The 15426-nt window shown below is 36.8% G+C and overlaps 1 protein-coding gene across 7 annotated transcripts in view; it reads right to left on the reverse strand.

The window, feature by feature from the left end:
• Positions 1–15426, reverse strand: part of arhgef15a (Rho guanine nucleotide exchange factor (GEF) 15) — a 43082-nt gene that overhangs the window by 10817 nt on the left and 16839 nt on the right. For 5 of the 7 annotated variants that reach the window (XR_007895944.1, XR_007895938.1, XR_007895943.1 and 2 more), the window contains exons 8-14: positions 14986–15115; positions 14784–14858; positions 13658–13750; positions 10897–11051; positions 10198–10362; positions 8731–8810; positions 180–284 (exon numbers count right to left, since the gene is read on the reverse strand). Coding sequence is in view for 4 of the 7 variants with exons in the window: in XM_051686021.1 (XP_051541981.1) it covers positions 180–284; positions 8731–8810; positions 10198–10362; positions 10897–11051; positions 13658–13750; positions 14784–14858; positions 14986–15115 (803 nt within the window). In the remaining 3 variants the exon portion in view is untranslated. The remainder of the gene's footprint in view (positions 1–179; positions 285–8730; positions 8811–10197; positions 10363–10896; positions 11052–13657; positions 13751–14783; positions 14859–14985; positions 15116–15426) is intronic. The other 2 variants (XM_051686035.1, XM_051686044.1) reach the window with 2 other exon arrangements.

A 15426-nucleotide genomic window follows, 5' to 3' on the forward strand; every position in this document is an offset into this window, starting at 1 on the left:
GTTGAAACTGTTATAGCTGCAAAGGGTGGGCCAACGTCATATTAAACTCTATGGATTAAGAATGGGATGTCACTTAAGTTCATATGCGTCTAAAGGCAGATGAGCGAATACTTTTGGCAATATAGTGTATCTATCTATCTATCTATGGATGTGAATATAGTTGAACTGTATGGCTCTACCTTCACTGGTTTTGCGCAGTACATTGATGACATCAGGTGGTTCCAGGCTAAGCTCGTCTGCCTGTTTTGCTATGTATTGACTGATGCACTGCACCTGAGGACAGTCTAAACACACACACACACACACACACACACACACACACACACACACACACACACACACACACACACTAAAGTTAAGAGTAGTTCATGGCTGCATTTTCCAAAAGCATCGTAAGCTAAGTAGATCGTAGAAACCATTGGCATCAATGGTCTCTACGATAAATTTAAGCTTCTGGGAAACACATTCCTGGTCAGGATATGAGAGCTTGTCCAGAATACCATCAGGGAAGCTTTATATAAAGGCTCAGTCTGAAGATATAAAGTTGCACTACAGAAGATGTTTTTTTTATTTATTTATTTTTTTTAAATAATGCCATTTGAGTACGTTTAAAAAAACATTGTTTTAAACAGTGTCCTTACCCCGATTTGCTGAGGTAAGCCTACAAAATAATTTGTATTTTGAGCTGTCAGGTCAGATTTAGCACAAAATCACAGGCTTATGTCATTCATCCTAGCATCATTATGCCATGTCCATAAACACAGAAAAGTACCGGCTGTCACATGTTTCAGCTGGGAAACTACACTGTTTAGTTCAGTCGGTCACTGTCACACAGTTCAGGACAACATCACTGCAGTCTGGATGGATGCTTATCTGTTAACTGTTTGGCGAAGTTATTTACTAGCTATAATGCTTGGATATGCTGTTTGGTAGGGTTGTTAAAACTTATATTGCCTGCCACGCTCTTATGAATCAAACAATACACGTGTTAACTGATTGCTATATATCTACATTGTCCGGTGAAGTTTCTGTAACATGTTAACTAATATTCATGACTTTTGAATATTTTTTAACATTGCTGTACTTTCCAGGTTCCCTTGGACTGTATGCCGCTGATTTCTAATTTCTTTTGCCCTAGTAGCAGAAATGCACAAGCTATCACTTATTGTCCTTTTAGCAGATAGTCTGTCTTTTTACAATGTATAATTTTCAAGTGTACCAATTTCATAGAGTACTGTACATATATACATTTGTTTAGTGTGTAACCATCTATTAAAACTTTACTGCAAAAAGATTAAATGTTATTTTCATGTTTTATAAAGTATATTTCGTCCCCATTATTCAATCCTTGTTTTGTTTTTGGTTTACAGTGTTGTGTATAGTGCATAGACATACTATTGTAGTATTACGGTTTTACTTGCATTATCAGCTGAGGCTGTATAATATTAAAAAAAAGTCTTCCATTGAACTCCTATCAGCCATACAGTGGTGTGGTTTGCCCCCTTCCTGATTTCTTCTTTTTTTTGCATGTTTGTCACACTTAAATGTTTCAGATCATCAAACAAGTTTAAATATTAGTCAAAGATAACACAAGTAAACACAAAATGCAGTTTTTAAATGAAGGTTGTTATTATTAGGGGAAAACAAAATCCAAACCTACATGGCCCTGTGTGAAAAAGTGATTGCCCCCTAAACCTAATAACTGGTTGGGCCACCCTTAGCAGCAACAACTGCAATCAAGCATTTGTGATAACTTGCAATGAGTATTTTACAGCACTGTGGAGGAATTTTGGCCCACTCATCTTTGCAGAATTGTTGTAATTCAGCCACATTGGAGGGTTTTCGAGCATGAACTGCCTTTTTAAGGTCATGCCACAGCATCTTAATAGGATTCAGATCAGGACTTTGACTAGGCCACTCCAAAGTCTTCATTTTGTTTTTCTTCTGCCATTCAGCGGTGGACTTGCTGGTGTGTTTTGGATCATTGTCCTGCTTCAGAACCCAAGTTCGCTTCAGCTTGAGGTCACGAACAGATGGCCGGACATTCTCTTTCAGGATTTTTTGGTAGACAGCAGAATTCATGGTTCCATTTATCACAGCAAGTCTTCCAAGTCCTGAAGCAGCAAAACAGCCCCAGAACATCACACTACCACCACCATATTTTACTGTTGGTATGATGTTCTTTTTCTGAAATGCGGTGTTACTTTTACGCCAGATGTAATGGGACACACACCTTCCAAAAAGTTCAACTTTTGTCTCGTCAGTCCGCAGAGTATTTTCCCAAAAGTCTTGGGGATCATCAAGATGTTTTCTGGCAAAAATGAGACGAGCCTTTATGTTCTTTTTGCTCAGCAGTGGTTTTCGTCTTGGAACTCTGCCATGCAGGCCATTTTTGCCCAGTCTCTTTCTTATGGTGGAGTCATGAACACTGACCTTAACTGAGGCAAGTGAGGCCTGCAGTTCTTTGGATGTTGTTGTGGGGTCTTTTGTGACCTCTTGGATGAGTCGTCGCTGCGCTCTTGGGGTAATTTTGGTCGGCCGGCCACTCCTGGGAAGGTTCACCACTGTTCCATGTTTTCACCATTTGTGGATAATGGCTCTCACTGTGGTTCTCTGGAGTCCCAAAGCTTTAGAAATGGCTTTATAACTTTTTCCAGACTGATAGATCTCAACTACTTTCTCATTTGTCCCTGAATTTCTTTGGATCTCGGCATGATGTCTAGCTTTTCTTCTTGATTGAGAACATGTATGGCAGTAATCAGGCCTGGGTGTGGCTAGAGAAATTGAACTCAGGTGTGATAAACCACAGTTAAGTTATGTTTTAACAGGTGGGGCAAACACTTTTTCACACAGGGCCATGTAGGTTTGGATTTTGTTTTCCCTTAATAATAACAACCTTCATTTAAAAACTGCATTTTGTGTTTACTTGTGTTATCTTTGACTAATATTTAAACTTGTTTGATGATCTGAAACATTTAAGTGTGACAAACATGCAAAAAAAGAAGAAATCAGGAAGGGGGCAAACACTTTTTCACACCACTGTATAACGAGGTTCACCTCTTAAATTGATGTGTACTATAATACAAACATTAATAGCAGATAAAATATTTGCATAATCATTCAAATATGCTGGTAACTGGTGGTGGTTTATCAGTGTAAAAGCCCTTGTGTCAAGTAATATTTTTAAATGTTTATTTGAATAACACAATATCAACGTGGAACTTGAACATTAAGACTTCGGCTCTGAAAATCTCCTAGTCATGATCACACACAGGTGATATCCAGGTAAGCTCAAACCATGAGATCCATCCGCACACAACAGCAGTGCCAAAGCACAATTCGCGTAAAGAGTTCTTTTGCAATGTTAAGTTTCAACCAAAGTTCCAAGTTTCAAAAGTTCTGTAGTGCAGCTTTAACTCAAAAACCAACCATTAAAAAATATATTTTTTGCCCTTTTTTTTTAAGATTTCTGCATTTTATATATATATATATATATATATATGCTTTATTTTCAATTATGATACAGGAAAAAAAAAATATCTATACATAACATTACAACAATTGCTTTTACAAAAAAACAAAAAACAGAATAAAAACACAACAGCTCATTTTTATGTAATTATCTGTACTAATCATTAGTATACAGTTTAAGAATAAGGAATGTCATTGCAATTATTTTGCAATGAGAGAGGGTAAACAGTCCAGAAAAGAACCCCACATTTTTTCAAAGTCTTTGGTGTTTTTCTAACATTGAAAATAATTTTCTCAGGGGTGCAGTATGAGATGAGTTCGTTAATCCACTGTCTTCTTGATGGAGGATGAGTCGACTTCCAGTTCGTTAATATCTTTTTTTTTTTTCCCAGCGGTTCCAGCCAAAAGGGTGAAATACTTTTTATGATGAGGCAAATAATAAATCAGTTTCCCCTAATATCCAAATTCTAGGATCATTACTAATGGGAATATCTATAACCTTTGAAGATACATCAATTATATATTTCCAAAAGTCATTTAAAACAGGGCAATTCCAAAGCATATGAAGTAAATTGCCTTCAGATGTTTGACATCTTTGACATTTTGATGAAATATCAGTATTTAGCATGTGAAGTTTTTGAGGAGTGTAAAATGTTCAATGCAGAGTATTAAATTGGATTTGTCTATGTTTGGTAGAGATTAACATAGTCTGCATTCTTTCCATAACACACACCCATTCTACAGGGTCATATGTACAGTCAAGATCTCCCTCCCACCGTTGTCTCAAGACTACATTGTCAAATGGCTTAAAATTATCCGTTAATGTGCTGTATCCAACAAAAGCAATACCTCTTGGAGATGACACCATCTTGTTAAACAAAACATTTTCAAGAGGTGATAGTTTTGGAATGTTAGGGAATGTCTGGGGAGTGATCTCTTTCACCCAGTGTCTGACTTGCAAATATTTTAAGAAATTATGTTTTGGAATTTTATATTTCTGGGATAGCAACTCAAAGCGTTAGTATACAGGTCCTTAAGCGTCTTTATACCTTTACTTGCCCATGCTTTTAGGATACTATCAGCAATACCTGCAGGTGTAACAGGGTTTTCCCAAAGGGGGAGTGGAGTAATACTAAGACCAAGTAGTTGATGTGATTCCACCCAAGCAGAGAATGTATGAATGTTTAAATAAACTTCTTTTGGACCCCAAAAAAGGAATGTCCTTTAGTGGGATGGAATTTATCTCCCATTGTTCTGTTACTGTCCAGCTAGTATCAATCTTATCAGGATTCAACCAGATCCATATAGGGTGAAGTTGTGAAGCTAAATAATAATGTCTAAAATTTGGAAGATTCAGTCCACCTTTATTATATGGTGCTTGGAGTTTAAGAAGTTTTACTCTAGGGTTTTTACCTTTCCACAAAGAACAAGAAAGCACCTTATTTAGTTCCTTAAAGACATGGGAATGTTCAATGGAAGACACTGAAATGTATACATATATTTAGGTAAAATGTTCATTTTTATAAAGTTGATTCTACCAATTAGTGATAAGGGTAGTTCTTTCCATTTATGCATATACTCTTTTACTCTGTCCAAAAGTGTGGAGTAATTTATATGGAACATGTCATCATGTGTTAAACCAATGTGGATACCTAAATATTTAAAACCACTGGGGCACAGTTTTAATGGTTTGCCTATATGTTATAAATCATCTGGTATATTAATAGGGAGGGCTTCACTCTTGTCATAATTCAATTTATAGCCAGAGATTTTACTATACTCCTTAAATACATGCAGTAAGGTGGGATTAGGATTGGTCAGGTATATTAAAAGGTCATCAGCATAAAGGGATAATTTGTGTTCTATAGTGTCAAATTTAATTCCCTTTATTACAGTATGGGACATTATTGCAATAGCAAGAGGTTCAATAGCCAGGGAAAATAATAAGGGGGATATTGGACAGCCTTGTCTACAGCCCCTAGACAGTGTGAAAGTGCCTGACATAACACCATTGGTGAATATTTTTGCTTTAGGGGTGTTAAAGATAGTTTTTAAATATCCTATGAACTTAAATCCAAAGCTCATTGCTTCTAGGGTTGCGAAAAGAAAAGTAGGCTCAATTCTGTCAAAAGCCTTTTCAGCATCCATAGACAGAATAAACAGATAATTTCTGCTTCTGAGCAATATCAATTATATGTAGAAGTCTTCAACATTATCGGAGCCTTGTCTGTTCTTAACAAATCCTGTCTGATCTGGGTGTATTACTTTGGGTATAATAGTTTCTAGTCTTAGGGCAAGCAATTTGGTCAAAACTTTATAATCAGCAGTAAGGAGACTAAATGGCCTTTATTAATTCTAATTATTAAAATTCTGTTATATGTCTTCCATCAGTCGATTGTATGGAGTGAATATGTCTATCTGATTCTTCTTTCTTTATTTGCCATGACAGTAGTCTGCTAGTCTTATCTCCAAATTCATAGTAATGATATTTTATTCTTGCCATGTTAGACTCATCCTTCTGGGTGCACAAATGATTGTATAAAATCCGTTTTTGAGCAAGTTGAGTCAAACATTCATCTTTATTAGTTAATGAATGTTCTAATTCCAATGATCTTATTTCTTTTATAATTTTGTTAAAACAGCTCTCTTTTCTTTTTGTTTATATGCCCTGTATGAAAGAATATGTCCTCTCATGAATGCTTTAAGCGCCTCCCAAATGTTTGAGTGTGAGGCTGAGTTGGCATTAGCCTCAAGAAATATTTGAATTTGAGTGGTCATGAACTGAATAAATTCTGGATCTTTTAGCATGTAAGTTCTAAATCTCCAATTTTTGGAATAGGGTAAAGCTGTTGCTGGTTCCCACATAAGCTTAACAGGGTTGTGATCAGAGATGGAAGCCGGAAGGTAACTGCAGTCCTTCACTTGATAAGCTATTTATTGCGATGCTAAAAAGAAATCTATTCTTGAATAAACATTGTGTACATTTGTATAAAAGGAGAAGTCAATTTGCTTTGGATAAAGATCCCGCCATATATCGTGCAGCCCCAAATCAGTCATTCCTTGACTCAGAACGGTTGCTGATTTTGATTTAAAAGATTTCTTTGAGGACCTATCCTTACAAGGATCTAATACAAGATTAAAGTCACCTCCAATAATACAGCTCCCCTCAGTAGTGGCTAGTCATAATAATAATTTGCTAAAAAATATAGGATCGTCATGGTTTGGTCCATATACGTTTACTAAATCTATGTGTTCCCGGTTCAACTCGCATTCAACAATTACATATCTCCCAGTATTATCAGTGTATGTAGTAATCAGGTTAAATTGTAACTTTTTATGAATTAATAATGCTACACCTCGACCACTGGATGAGAATGATGAGTAATAGACCTGGCCTGCCCTTTCTCTTTTGAGTTTTCTATGCTCCTGATCTGTAAGGTGAGTCTCCTGAATAAAAGCTATATCAGTACTAACTCTTCTCAAATATGAAAGCACCTTCTTTCTTTTAACTGGATTATTTAACCCCCTAACATTCCATGAAACACAATTCAAAATACTAGCCATTCGGCATACGCCTGAAAGTTACAGAGAGGAGATCAACACTGCACACATAATAAAGTACTGTTACCCTCACATGGAATAATTGTAAAAGGTACATCCTGTTACATGAAATATAAAAATTTACAAAAAGAATAATTGCCCTAACTAATGTTTTTTACTTAAAAAAAAGTCAGCCATATATTCACTTACAAGGTATATCATAAGCTCCCCATTAAATTGAATAATAATAAGAAAAAGAAAAGTGAGTGACAGTCAAATATTAGTCTCTTCTATGGCCATTGTGCTTATTAGAGTGCTAGAAGCTGAACAAAAAATTTACTATTCAAGTATTATTACCTATAACTAGAAGAACAATCAACACCAGTAAACTGCAACCTAACAACATTGTTTCGTGATGTTTCTTGTTATGGCCTTTGGTCAAAAAGGAATAAAAGAGATAAAGTACATAATCTTATCTCAAAATATTACCTTTATACAAAGGATATTAGAGAATATTATCTCAGTTCTCATTCAGGAGCAACAGCATCTGTGTCCTTGCTGTGGGAATCAATAAAGCTCTTAACTTCAGATGGAGTGGAGAAGATCTTTGCTTTTCCCATGTGCAGGATCCGAAGCTTGGAGGGGTATACGAAGGAGTACCCGATTTCCCGATCTCTCAACATTCGCTTCACCTCCGTGTAAGCTTTCCAAGCATTCTGAAGCTCCACGCTGAAATCAGGGAAGAAATGAATGCAGCGGTTGTCAAAGTGTACCTCCTTACGTTCTCTCGCAAGTTGAAGGATCTTCTGCTTCTCTCTGAAGTTCAGGAGTTTTGCCACAATTATCCTAGGAGTCGTTCTGTCCAAGCAATTAACTGTCGAATGAGTGTCTCTCAAATCATCCTCTGTGGCGCTTACCGTATCTTCCACCACGACCATTTGTTGAGATAATGTTGACAAAGAGGTTTCAATATGGGTCAATTTAGTCTGGATGTCATTGGTCATCTTGTCGATTTGTTTACTGATTTCCTCTTTACTGGCTTTTATCTCCTTCCAAAGAGCTTGTAACGATATTTCACCTTCAAGATCTTCGGCCATGCTTACTAGCATGTCGATGTCGGTAGATTCAGGAGTGTTGTTAATTGGTCGTGTTTTACGTCCTTTTCGACACAAATTGTGTTCTGCCAATATTGACTTTCTGATTAAATATCAGATTAAAAATCTTTCAACGAGGGAAATAAATTAAGGATTTTCGAGGAATAATAAAGCTAGTCAGAGGAGCTCACTAATGTGCGTCTAACCACTTTGCCTGCATCCGTCATTTTATTTTGATATAATTCTATCAAATTGAATTATGCCATTTTTAATTAATAAAACTTAAATTTAGTTTATTTTATTTTGTTCAAGATTACTCTATTCAGTTTGATGGAATTTAAATGCAAAAATTATTTTTCTTTGTAATGCAAAAGGATATTTAGCAGCAGACCCTGACAGCTACAGGCTGCCATCTACTTTCATCATATATAAAAGAGCAGCTTGGACATTCTGCTAAATACATTTTCTTGTGTTCCATGGAAAAAGAAAAACCACATGTTTCTAACCACAGAGGGCAAGTAAATGACAGAATGTTCATTTTTTGGAGGGTAAAATATTCCTTTAAAAATTCTACAGCAGACATCTCTGCCGGTCTCTGGGAGCTACCAATGAAATTCAAGCTCACCCCAGTCCTCATAAATTTTCTCCTCTCTAAGTGCTACATTGATGGAGGGGAATGCAGCTATCCACCTATGCATATCTGACCTGTGGAAAGGGTATTACAAAGAGATTATTAGCGTTGATATGACAGCACAGGAAAATATAGGAAGCATGCACTGGGAGAAACAAAGGCCTGATTACAACATCACTGTTTTTCATGAGAGGTTTATGATAGAACAGTTAGAACATTACATGAAATCTCAAGGAAATAATTTAGATCATAGGGGTTTATCTGATTAAAAAAAAAAAAGAGTGTTAGATTATAGCTATGTTCAGAATTGCATACTATCATACTATTTTTGCAGTATGTACTGTATACTGTGAACACTGTGCAAAATTTCTGTATGCATAGACAGCCTGAATGACCTGCAGCACAACATTTACCAAAATGTGTGGTATACAACAAGTGGGGTTGCCACTTTTTAAGTTTTAAAATAAGGGACACAAAAATGGGGTGGTGGGGGAAATCACAGCCCCTAACCACATCCTCCACAGTTTTAGCAATAAATGTGCTGAGTTAATATGCATTATTAATTAAAATTGTATATCCTTTCTTATATGCTAAAATGAGAACTTTCCTGACCCATGACTTCTAAAAAAAAAAAATACATTATTTATATGTAAAAAAAAATATTTATTTAAATATTTTCAATTATTTGTCTTCTTTATCTAATGTATAAATTTTGGATGGCTTATACATATTTTTTTACTTTTTGTTTTTAATAATTTTTATTTATTTTATTATTATTTTTTCCTTCACCTGTACTTGTCTTTATGATTGTATTCATACATTGTTTGATCTTATTGAACATTTATATAGAAAAAAACTCCACAGTTTTACCACCATTTGTGGACTTTTCAGACGGTCCCTTACCACACCCTCCACAGTATTAGGGCGTTTTAGCACAGTGTGTGGACTTTTCAGACGGTCCTTTACCCACCATAGGCAAATTTTCCAACTAAATATATCAATGTTAAATTGGCGATCTGGAACGATTTCACCGTGATGCCATCTGACCAGCTTAAATACGGGACAAATCACGTCCTGTATTGATTCAATACAGGACACATCATTTTATCTTTAAATACGGGACGATCCTGTATTTTATGGGACAGGTGGCAACCCTAACAACAAGTGATACTGGGTGCTTCTCATTTCTGAAATTGTCCATCCTCGTTTTCTTTGCTCGCTTCCTTTCCTTGCATCCTAGCTCCAACATCAGGTAACGAGGAAAGGATGCAAGGAAAGGAAACGAGGACTGAATACTCTTACTATTTCTTCCATATCTCTTCTGATGTTTGTAATCAATCGCTCTCAATTTTTAGTTGGCAGTATACAGTACATACTGCGCAATAAGCAGTACATGAGAATTACGTTCTTAACATGATCAGTGGCTGTCATGGATAAATTGCTGAGCTACATGCTGCTTACTCTGTGTTGGCCTTGAGCAGGTGTTCACAGGTGTTACCCCGATGGTTTTCCAAAAGGGTCAGACAGAAAGAGTGATCCAGTTGTGGCCCAGGCCCGGCCTCTGGCACCTGCACCTGGACCAGAGAGCGATGGGCGTGATCGATCACTACAAACCTTTCTGGATTGCTAATGAGAGGAGAGGGAGAGAGAACAGGGAGTGAATGTGAGGCCAGATATTCACTCGCCAGATTACGTTATGATCTCACATGAGTAGTAGAGGTAGTGATAAATGCTGGAGAATGATAACAGGAGTTTATACAACTGTTTGGTATTAAAATGTTTACACACAAGGATGTTCACTCATTTGCTTAAAGGTGAAATATGTCATTTCTGTGCCACTAGTGGCACCAAACTGTATTGCAAAAATAAATATCTTTTCATACAGGTTTCCTGAACATACACGGTATGCCATTGGTCCGCACAAACAAACAAATAGTCCCACCCCAAGCACTTGCCATTGGTTGAGGCTCAAACATAAAAAGTGTGATGTTTTGATTGTACCAGAGAGCCACAGTGTTTATACTTTTTGGGGATATCAACCTATTGTACAAATGGCTTACATATAGTTGTCTGTACACTAAACTGTGATAAGAGTTTTTAAACGACACCTCACCTTTCAGCTCAGTAAAAAAAAAAACAACAAAAACAGCTGCTTCTAACCTCTTTTTAGTGGTGATTATGAGGAGATCATTGAAGAGGAACATGTAAACAGGGGTGCATTTGTTACGGATGCTGAAGAGAGACCCTCTTTTACTCAGCTCTTGTAGTTCTCCCCGTTTCTCTAGACAGCGTGTTTTAGAGACAATAGGAATGGCCTGTGGATATCAAGGAACATACAGGTGCATCTCAATAAATTAGAATGTCGTGGAAAAGTTCATTTATTTCAGTAATTCAACTCAAATTGTGAAACTCGTGTATTAAATAAATTCAATGCACACAGACTGAAGTAGTTTAAGTCTTTGGTTCTTTTAATTGTGATGATTTTGGCTCACATTTAACAAAAACCCACCAATTCACTATCTCAAAAAATTAGAATATGGTGACATGCCAATCAGCTAATCAACTCAAAACACCTGCAAAGGTTTCCTGAGCCTTCAAAATGGTCTCTTAGTTTGGTTCACTAGGCTACACAATCATGGGGAAGACTGCTGATCTGACAGTTGTCCAGAAGACAATCATTGACACCCTTCACAAGGAGGGTAAGCCACAAACATTCATTGCCAAAGAAGCTGGCTGTTCACAGCGTGCTGTATCCAAGCATGTTAACAGAAAGTTGAGTGGAAGGGAAAAGTGTGGGAGAAAAAGATGCACAACCGACCGAAAGAACCGCAGCCTTATGATTGTCCAGCAAAATCAATTCAAGAATTTGGGTGAACTTCACAAGGAATGGACTGAGGCTGGGGTCAAGGCATCAAGAGCCAGCACACACAGACGTGTCAAGGAATTTGGCTACAGTTGTCGTATCCACTCCTGAACCACAGACAACGTCAGAGGCGTCTTACCTGGGCTAAGGAGAAGAAGAACTGGACTGTTGCCCAGTGGTCCAAAGTCCTCTTTTCAGATGAGAGCAAGTTTTGTATTTCATTTGGAAACCAAGGTCCTAGAGTCTGGAGGAAGGGTGGAGAAGCTTATAGCCCAAGTTGCTTGAAGTCCAGTGTTAAGTTTCCACAGTCTGTGATGATTTGGGGTGCAATGTCATCTGCTGGTGTTGGTCCATTGTGTTTTTTGAAAACCAAAGTCACTGCACCCGTTTACCAAGAAATTTTGGAGCACTTCAGGCTTCCTTCTGCTGACCAGCTTTTTAAAGATGCTGATTTCATTTTCCAGCAGGATTTGGCACCTGCCCACACTGCCAAAAGCACCAAAAGTTGGTTAAATGACCATGGTGTTGGTGTGCTTGACTGGCCAGCACACTCACCAGACCTGAACCCCATAGAGAATTTATGGGGTATTGTCAAGAGGAAAATGAGAAACAAGAGACCAAAAAATGCAGATGAGCTGAAGGCCACTGTCAAAGAAACCTGGGCTTCCATACCACCTAAGCAGTGCCACAAACTGATCACCTCCATGCCACGCCGAATTGAGGCAGTAATTAAAGCAAAAGGAGCCCTTACCAAGTATTGAGTACATATACAGTAAATGAACATACTTTCCAGAAGGCCAACAATTCACTAAAATGTTTTTTTTATTGGTCTTATGATGTATTCTAATATTTTGAGATAGTGAATTGGTGGGTTTTTGTTAAATGTGAGCCAAAATCATCACAATTAAAAGAACCAAAGACTTAAACTACTTCAGTCTGTGTGCACTGAATTTATTTAATACACGAGTTTCACAATTTGAGTTGAATTACTGAAATAAATGAACTTTTCCACGACATTCTAATTTATTGAGATGCACCTGTATATATATATATATATATATATATATATATATATATATTATTTTATTTTGTGACATAGATACATGCAAAAGTCAGAATTTCTGTAAAGTAAACAGTTAGTCTCAGCCTGGAGGATCTAGTATTTCTGTAGAGTTGTATATTGTTCTGTTTCTGGAAAAAAGTGATAGATTTAAAGGGATAGTTCACCCAAAAATTAAAATTCTCTCATAATGTACTCAACCTCATGCCAACTCCGATGTGTATGACTTTCTTTCTTCTGCAGATCACAAATGATGATCTTTAGAAGAATATTTCAGCTCTGTAGGTCCATACAATGCAAGTGAATGGTGACCAAAACTTTGAAGCTCCAAAAAAGCACATAAAGGCTGTATAAAAGTAATCCATATGACCCCAGTGGTTAAATCCATGACTTCAGAAGTGATATAAGTGTGGGGGAGAAACAGATCAATCCTTTTTTAATATAATCTACTTTTACACAGCCCTCCTATGCACGTTCACTATAGGGAGGCTCTTTTATTGGCCAATTTGCTTTCTTGGTGCATATTGCCACCTACTGGGCCCTTCTTTTTCTTTCTCCTTGCTGCCTAGTGGGTGGCAATAAGCGCAAAGAAAAACAGAAGAAGAAGAACTCTGTCCTCTCGTGAACGAGCACAACAGGGCTGGTTAAAGTGTTGATTTATAGTAAAAAAAAAAAAAGGACTTAAATATAGATCTGTTTCTCACCCACACCAATCACATCACTTCTGAAGACATGGATTAAACCACCTGGAGCTTCAAAGTTCTAGTTACCATTCACTTGTATTGTGAGGAGCTACAGAACTGAGATATTCTTCTAAAAATCTTTGTGTTCTTCCGAAGAAAGAAAGTCATACACATCTGGGATGGCATGAGGGTGAGTAAATGATGAAAGAATTTTTGAGTGAACTATCCCTTTAATAGTGATTGTGGCTCTGCGTTCAGTATCTTATTATATTTAGTCTATTCCATTTGTGTCTGTGCAGTGGTGGAATTACAGACCTTGAGCTTATCAAACTCCAGTACGTTAGAGATGTCTATCAGCTCCTCTATCTGTTTTATCTGCCCCACCTGTGTGTTCGCCTGTCTGATGAGCTACAAATGACAATGATGAGAAAGAGAAAGGAAAACTATTGTAAACCAGCAGTTCTGGCATTATGATAAAATACACCAACTTTGAAAAAATTATGAAGTTTATTAATAACAGCAACAAAAATTAATACAATTAATTGACCTATAAATGAATTTAAATGTGAATTTAAAAAATATATATATTTTATCCAACATTTCACATATTTAAATATATTCTATTATAGATCGAGATCTAGTTTAATTGGCCTTTGACTTTGAAGCATTTGATATAAATATACTTGGACAGCATGCTGTATTTTTATTTGGAAAAAATGTGCCCTGATGTGCAGTCACAGGTATGTGTATATTGGCTTTGAATATGACTCATTCAATCAGATTTCGGAGTCTGATTTGATTTCTAATAAAGCTTTAATCGTCAAAATGTCATGCTATATTGTTAATATAGTCACAGCTAAAGGGTGTTGCCAGTTTAGTTTTAATTTAGACATTGTGACAAGACTGGTAGGTTCGTAACTTTCTACCAAGGAGAAAGTGGGAGCCGGGCAAACAATCCAACGTAAAGCTTTTTATTTTTACACTCTTCAGTTTAAACATAAATCAAAATGTGCTTTTCAGCATTGAAAGACACTGGAGTAGTATGGATCACTTTTATGCTGCCTTTATGTGCTTTTTGGAGCTTCAACGTTCTGGTCCATTCACTTGCATTGAATTAACCAACAGAGCTGAGATATTATTCTAAAACTATTTTTCTTTGTGTTTGTTCCTTTATCTTCCTGAAACTCATACACATCTGGAATGGTATGAGGGTGAGTAAATGATGAGAGAATTTTCATTTTTGGGTGGACTATTCCTTTAAGTGTCATCCTTCTTCCAGAAAATATAGTCTCTGACATGTAAACTAAGATTACTATTTTATGGGTGCTCCATAGTCATAGCTGTTACTATACAGTAATGTTTATTTTAGCACGACTGTAATTCAGTATTGACCAGTCAGCCTCCAGGACCAGATCTTTCCGTCTTACAATGTTGATTTTACCTCAGACACTGAAGCCAGGGCACTGGAAGCAGTTTGTTCCTCTTTAGTGTCCTTTGCAGTCCTCTTTAGAATATTCTAAAAAAAAATAAAAAAAAAACAGGGTTGGAATTAATCCAAGCACTGGAATTTCATCATTTCATATTTACTGGGATACATTATAGCAGTTGATATCTTTGGATAACATTATCTGTGTGTGTCTAACCTGTAAAAGTATTTTAATGCGTGTGATTCGCTGGAAGGGTAGAAGCAAGAAGGATGTGAAGGGCAGCCGGTTGCAGAGAGTAGACGACTCCAGACGCCTCATCACAACTAAAAAATCTCTGTTACTCTCCCTGCCATTACCATACACACACATACACACATAAACAATATGCCGTATAACAGTACCATGTACTTGTATTATCACTGTGTTGCATTGGGAGTATGATACTCATTTAGTACCATGATGGTACATGGTTGTTAGGTGTTTGCTAACTGGACCATTCAAAAGAGCACACTTTCTAGTTCCTGAATATGGATTGTGTCCCTCCTACAGTGTTAGTCTAGACTATTTTTTTGACCATTCTGTTGTTTGCCAGGCAAAAATGTTAAATCTGGTCACTAAGAAAAGTAATAGCACAAAAATTTGAGGTAATACTTCTGT

The sequence above is a fragment of the Myxocyprinus asiaticus genome, chromosome 4 (genome assembly GCF_019703515.2).
Source record: "Myxocyprinus asiaticus isolate MX2 ecotype Aquarium Trade chromosome 4, UBuf_Myxa_2, whole genome shotgun sequence".
Taxonomy (NCBI): domain Eukaryota; kingdom Metazoa; phylum Chordata; class Actinopteri; order Cypriniformes; family Catostomidae; genus Myxocyprinus; species Myxocyprinus asiaticus.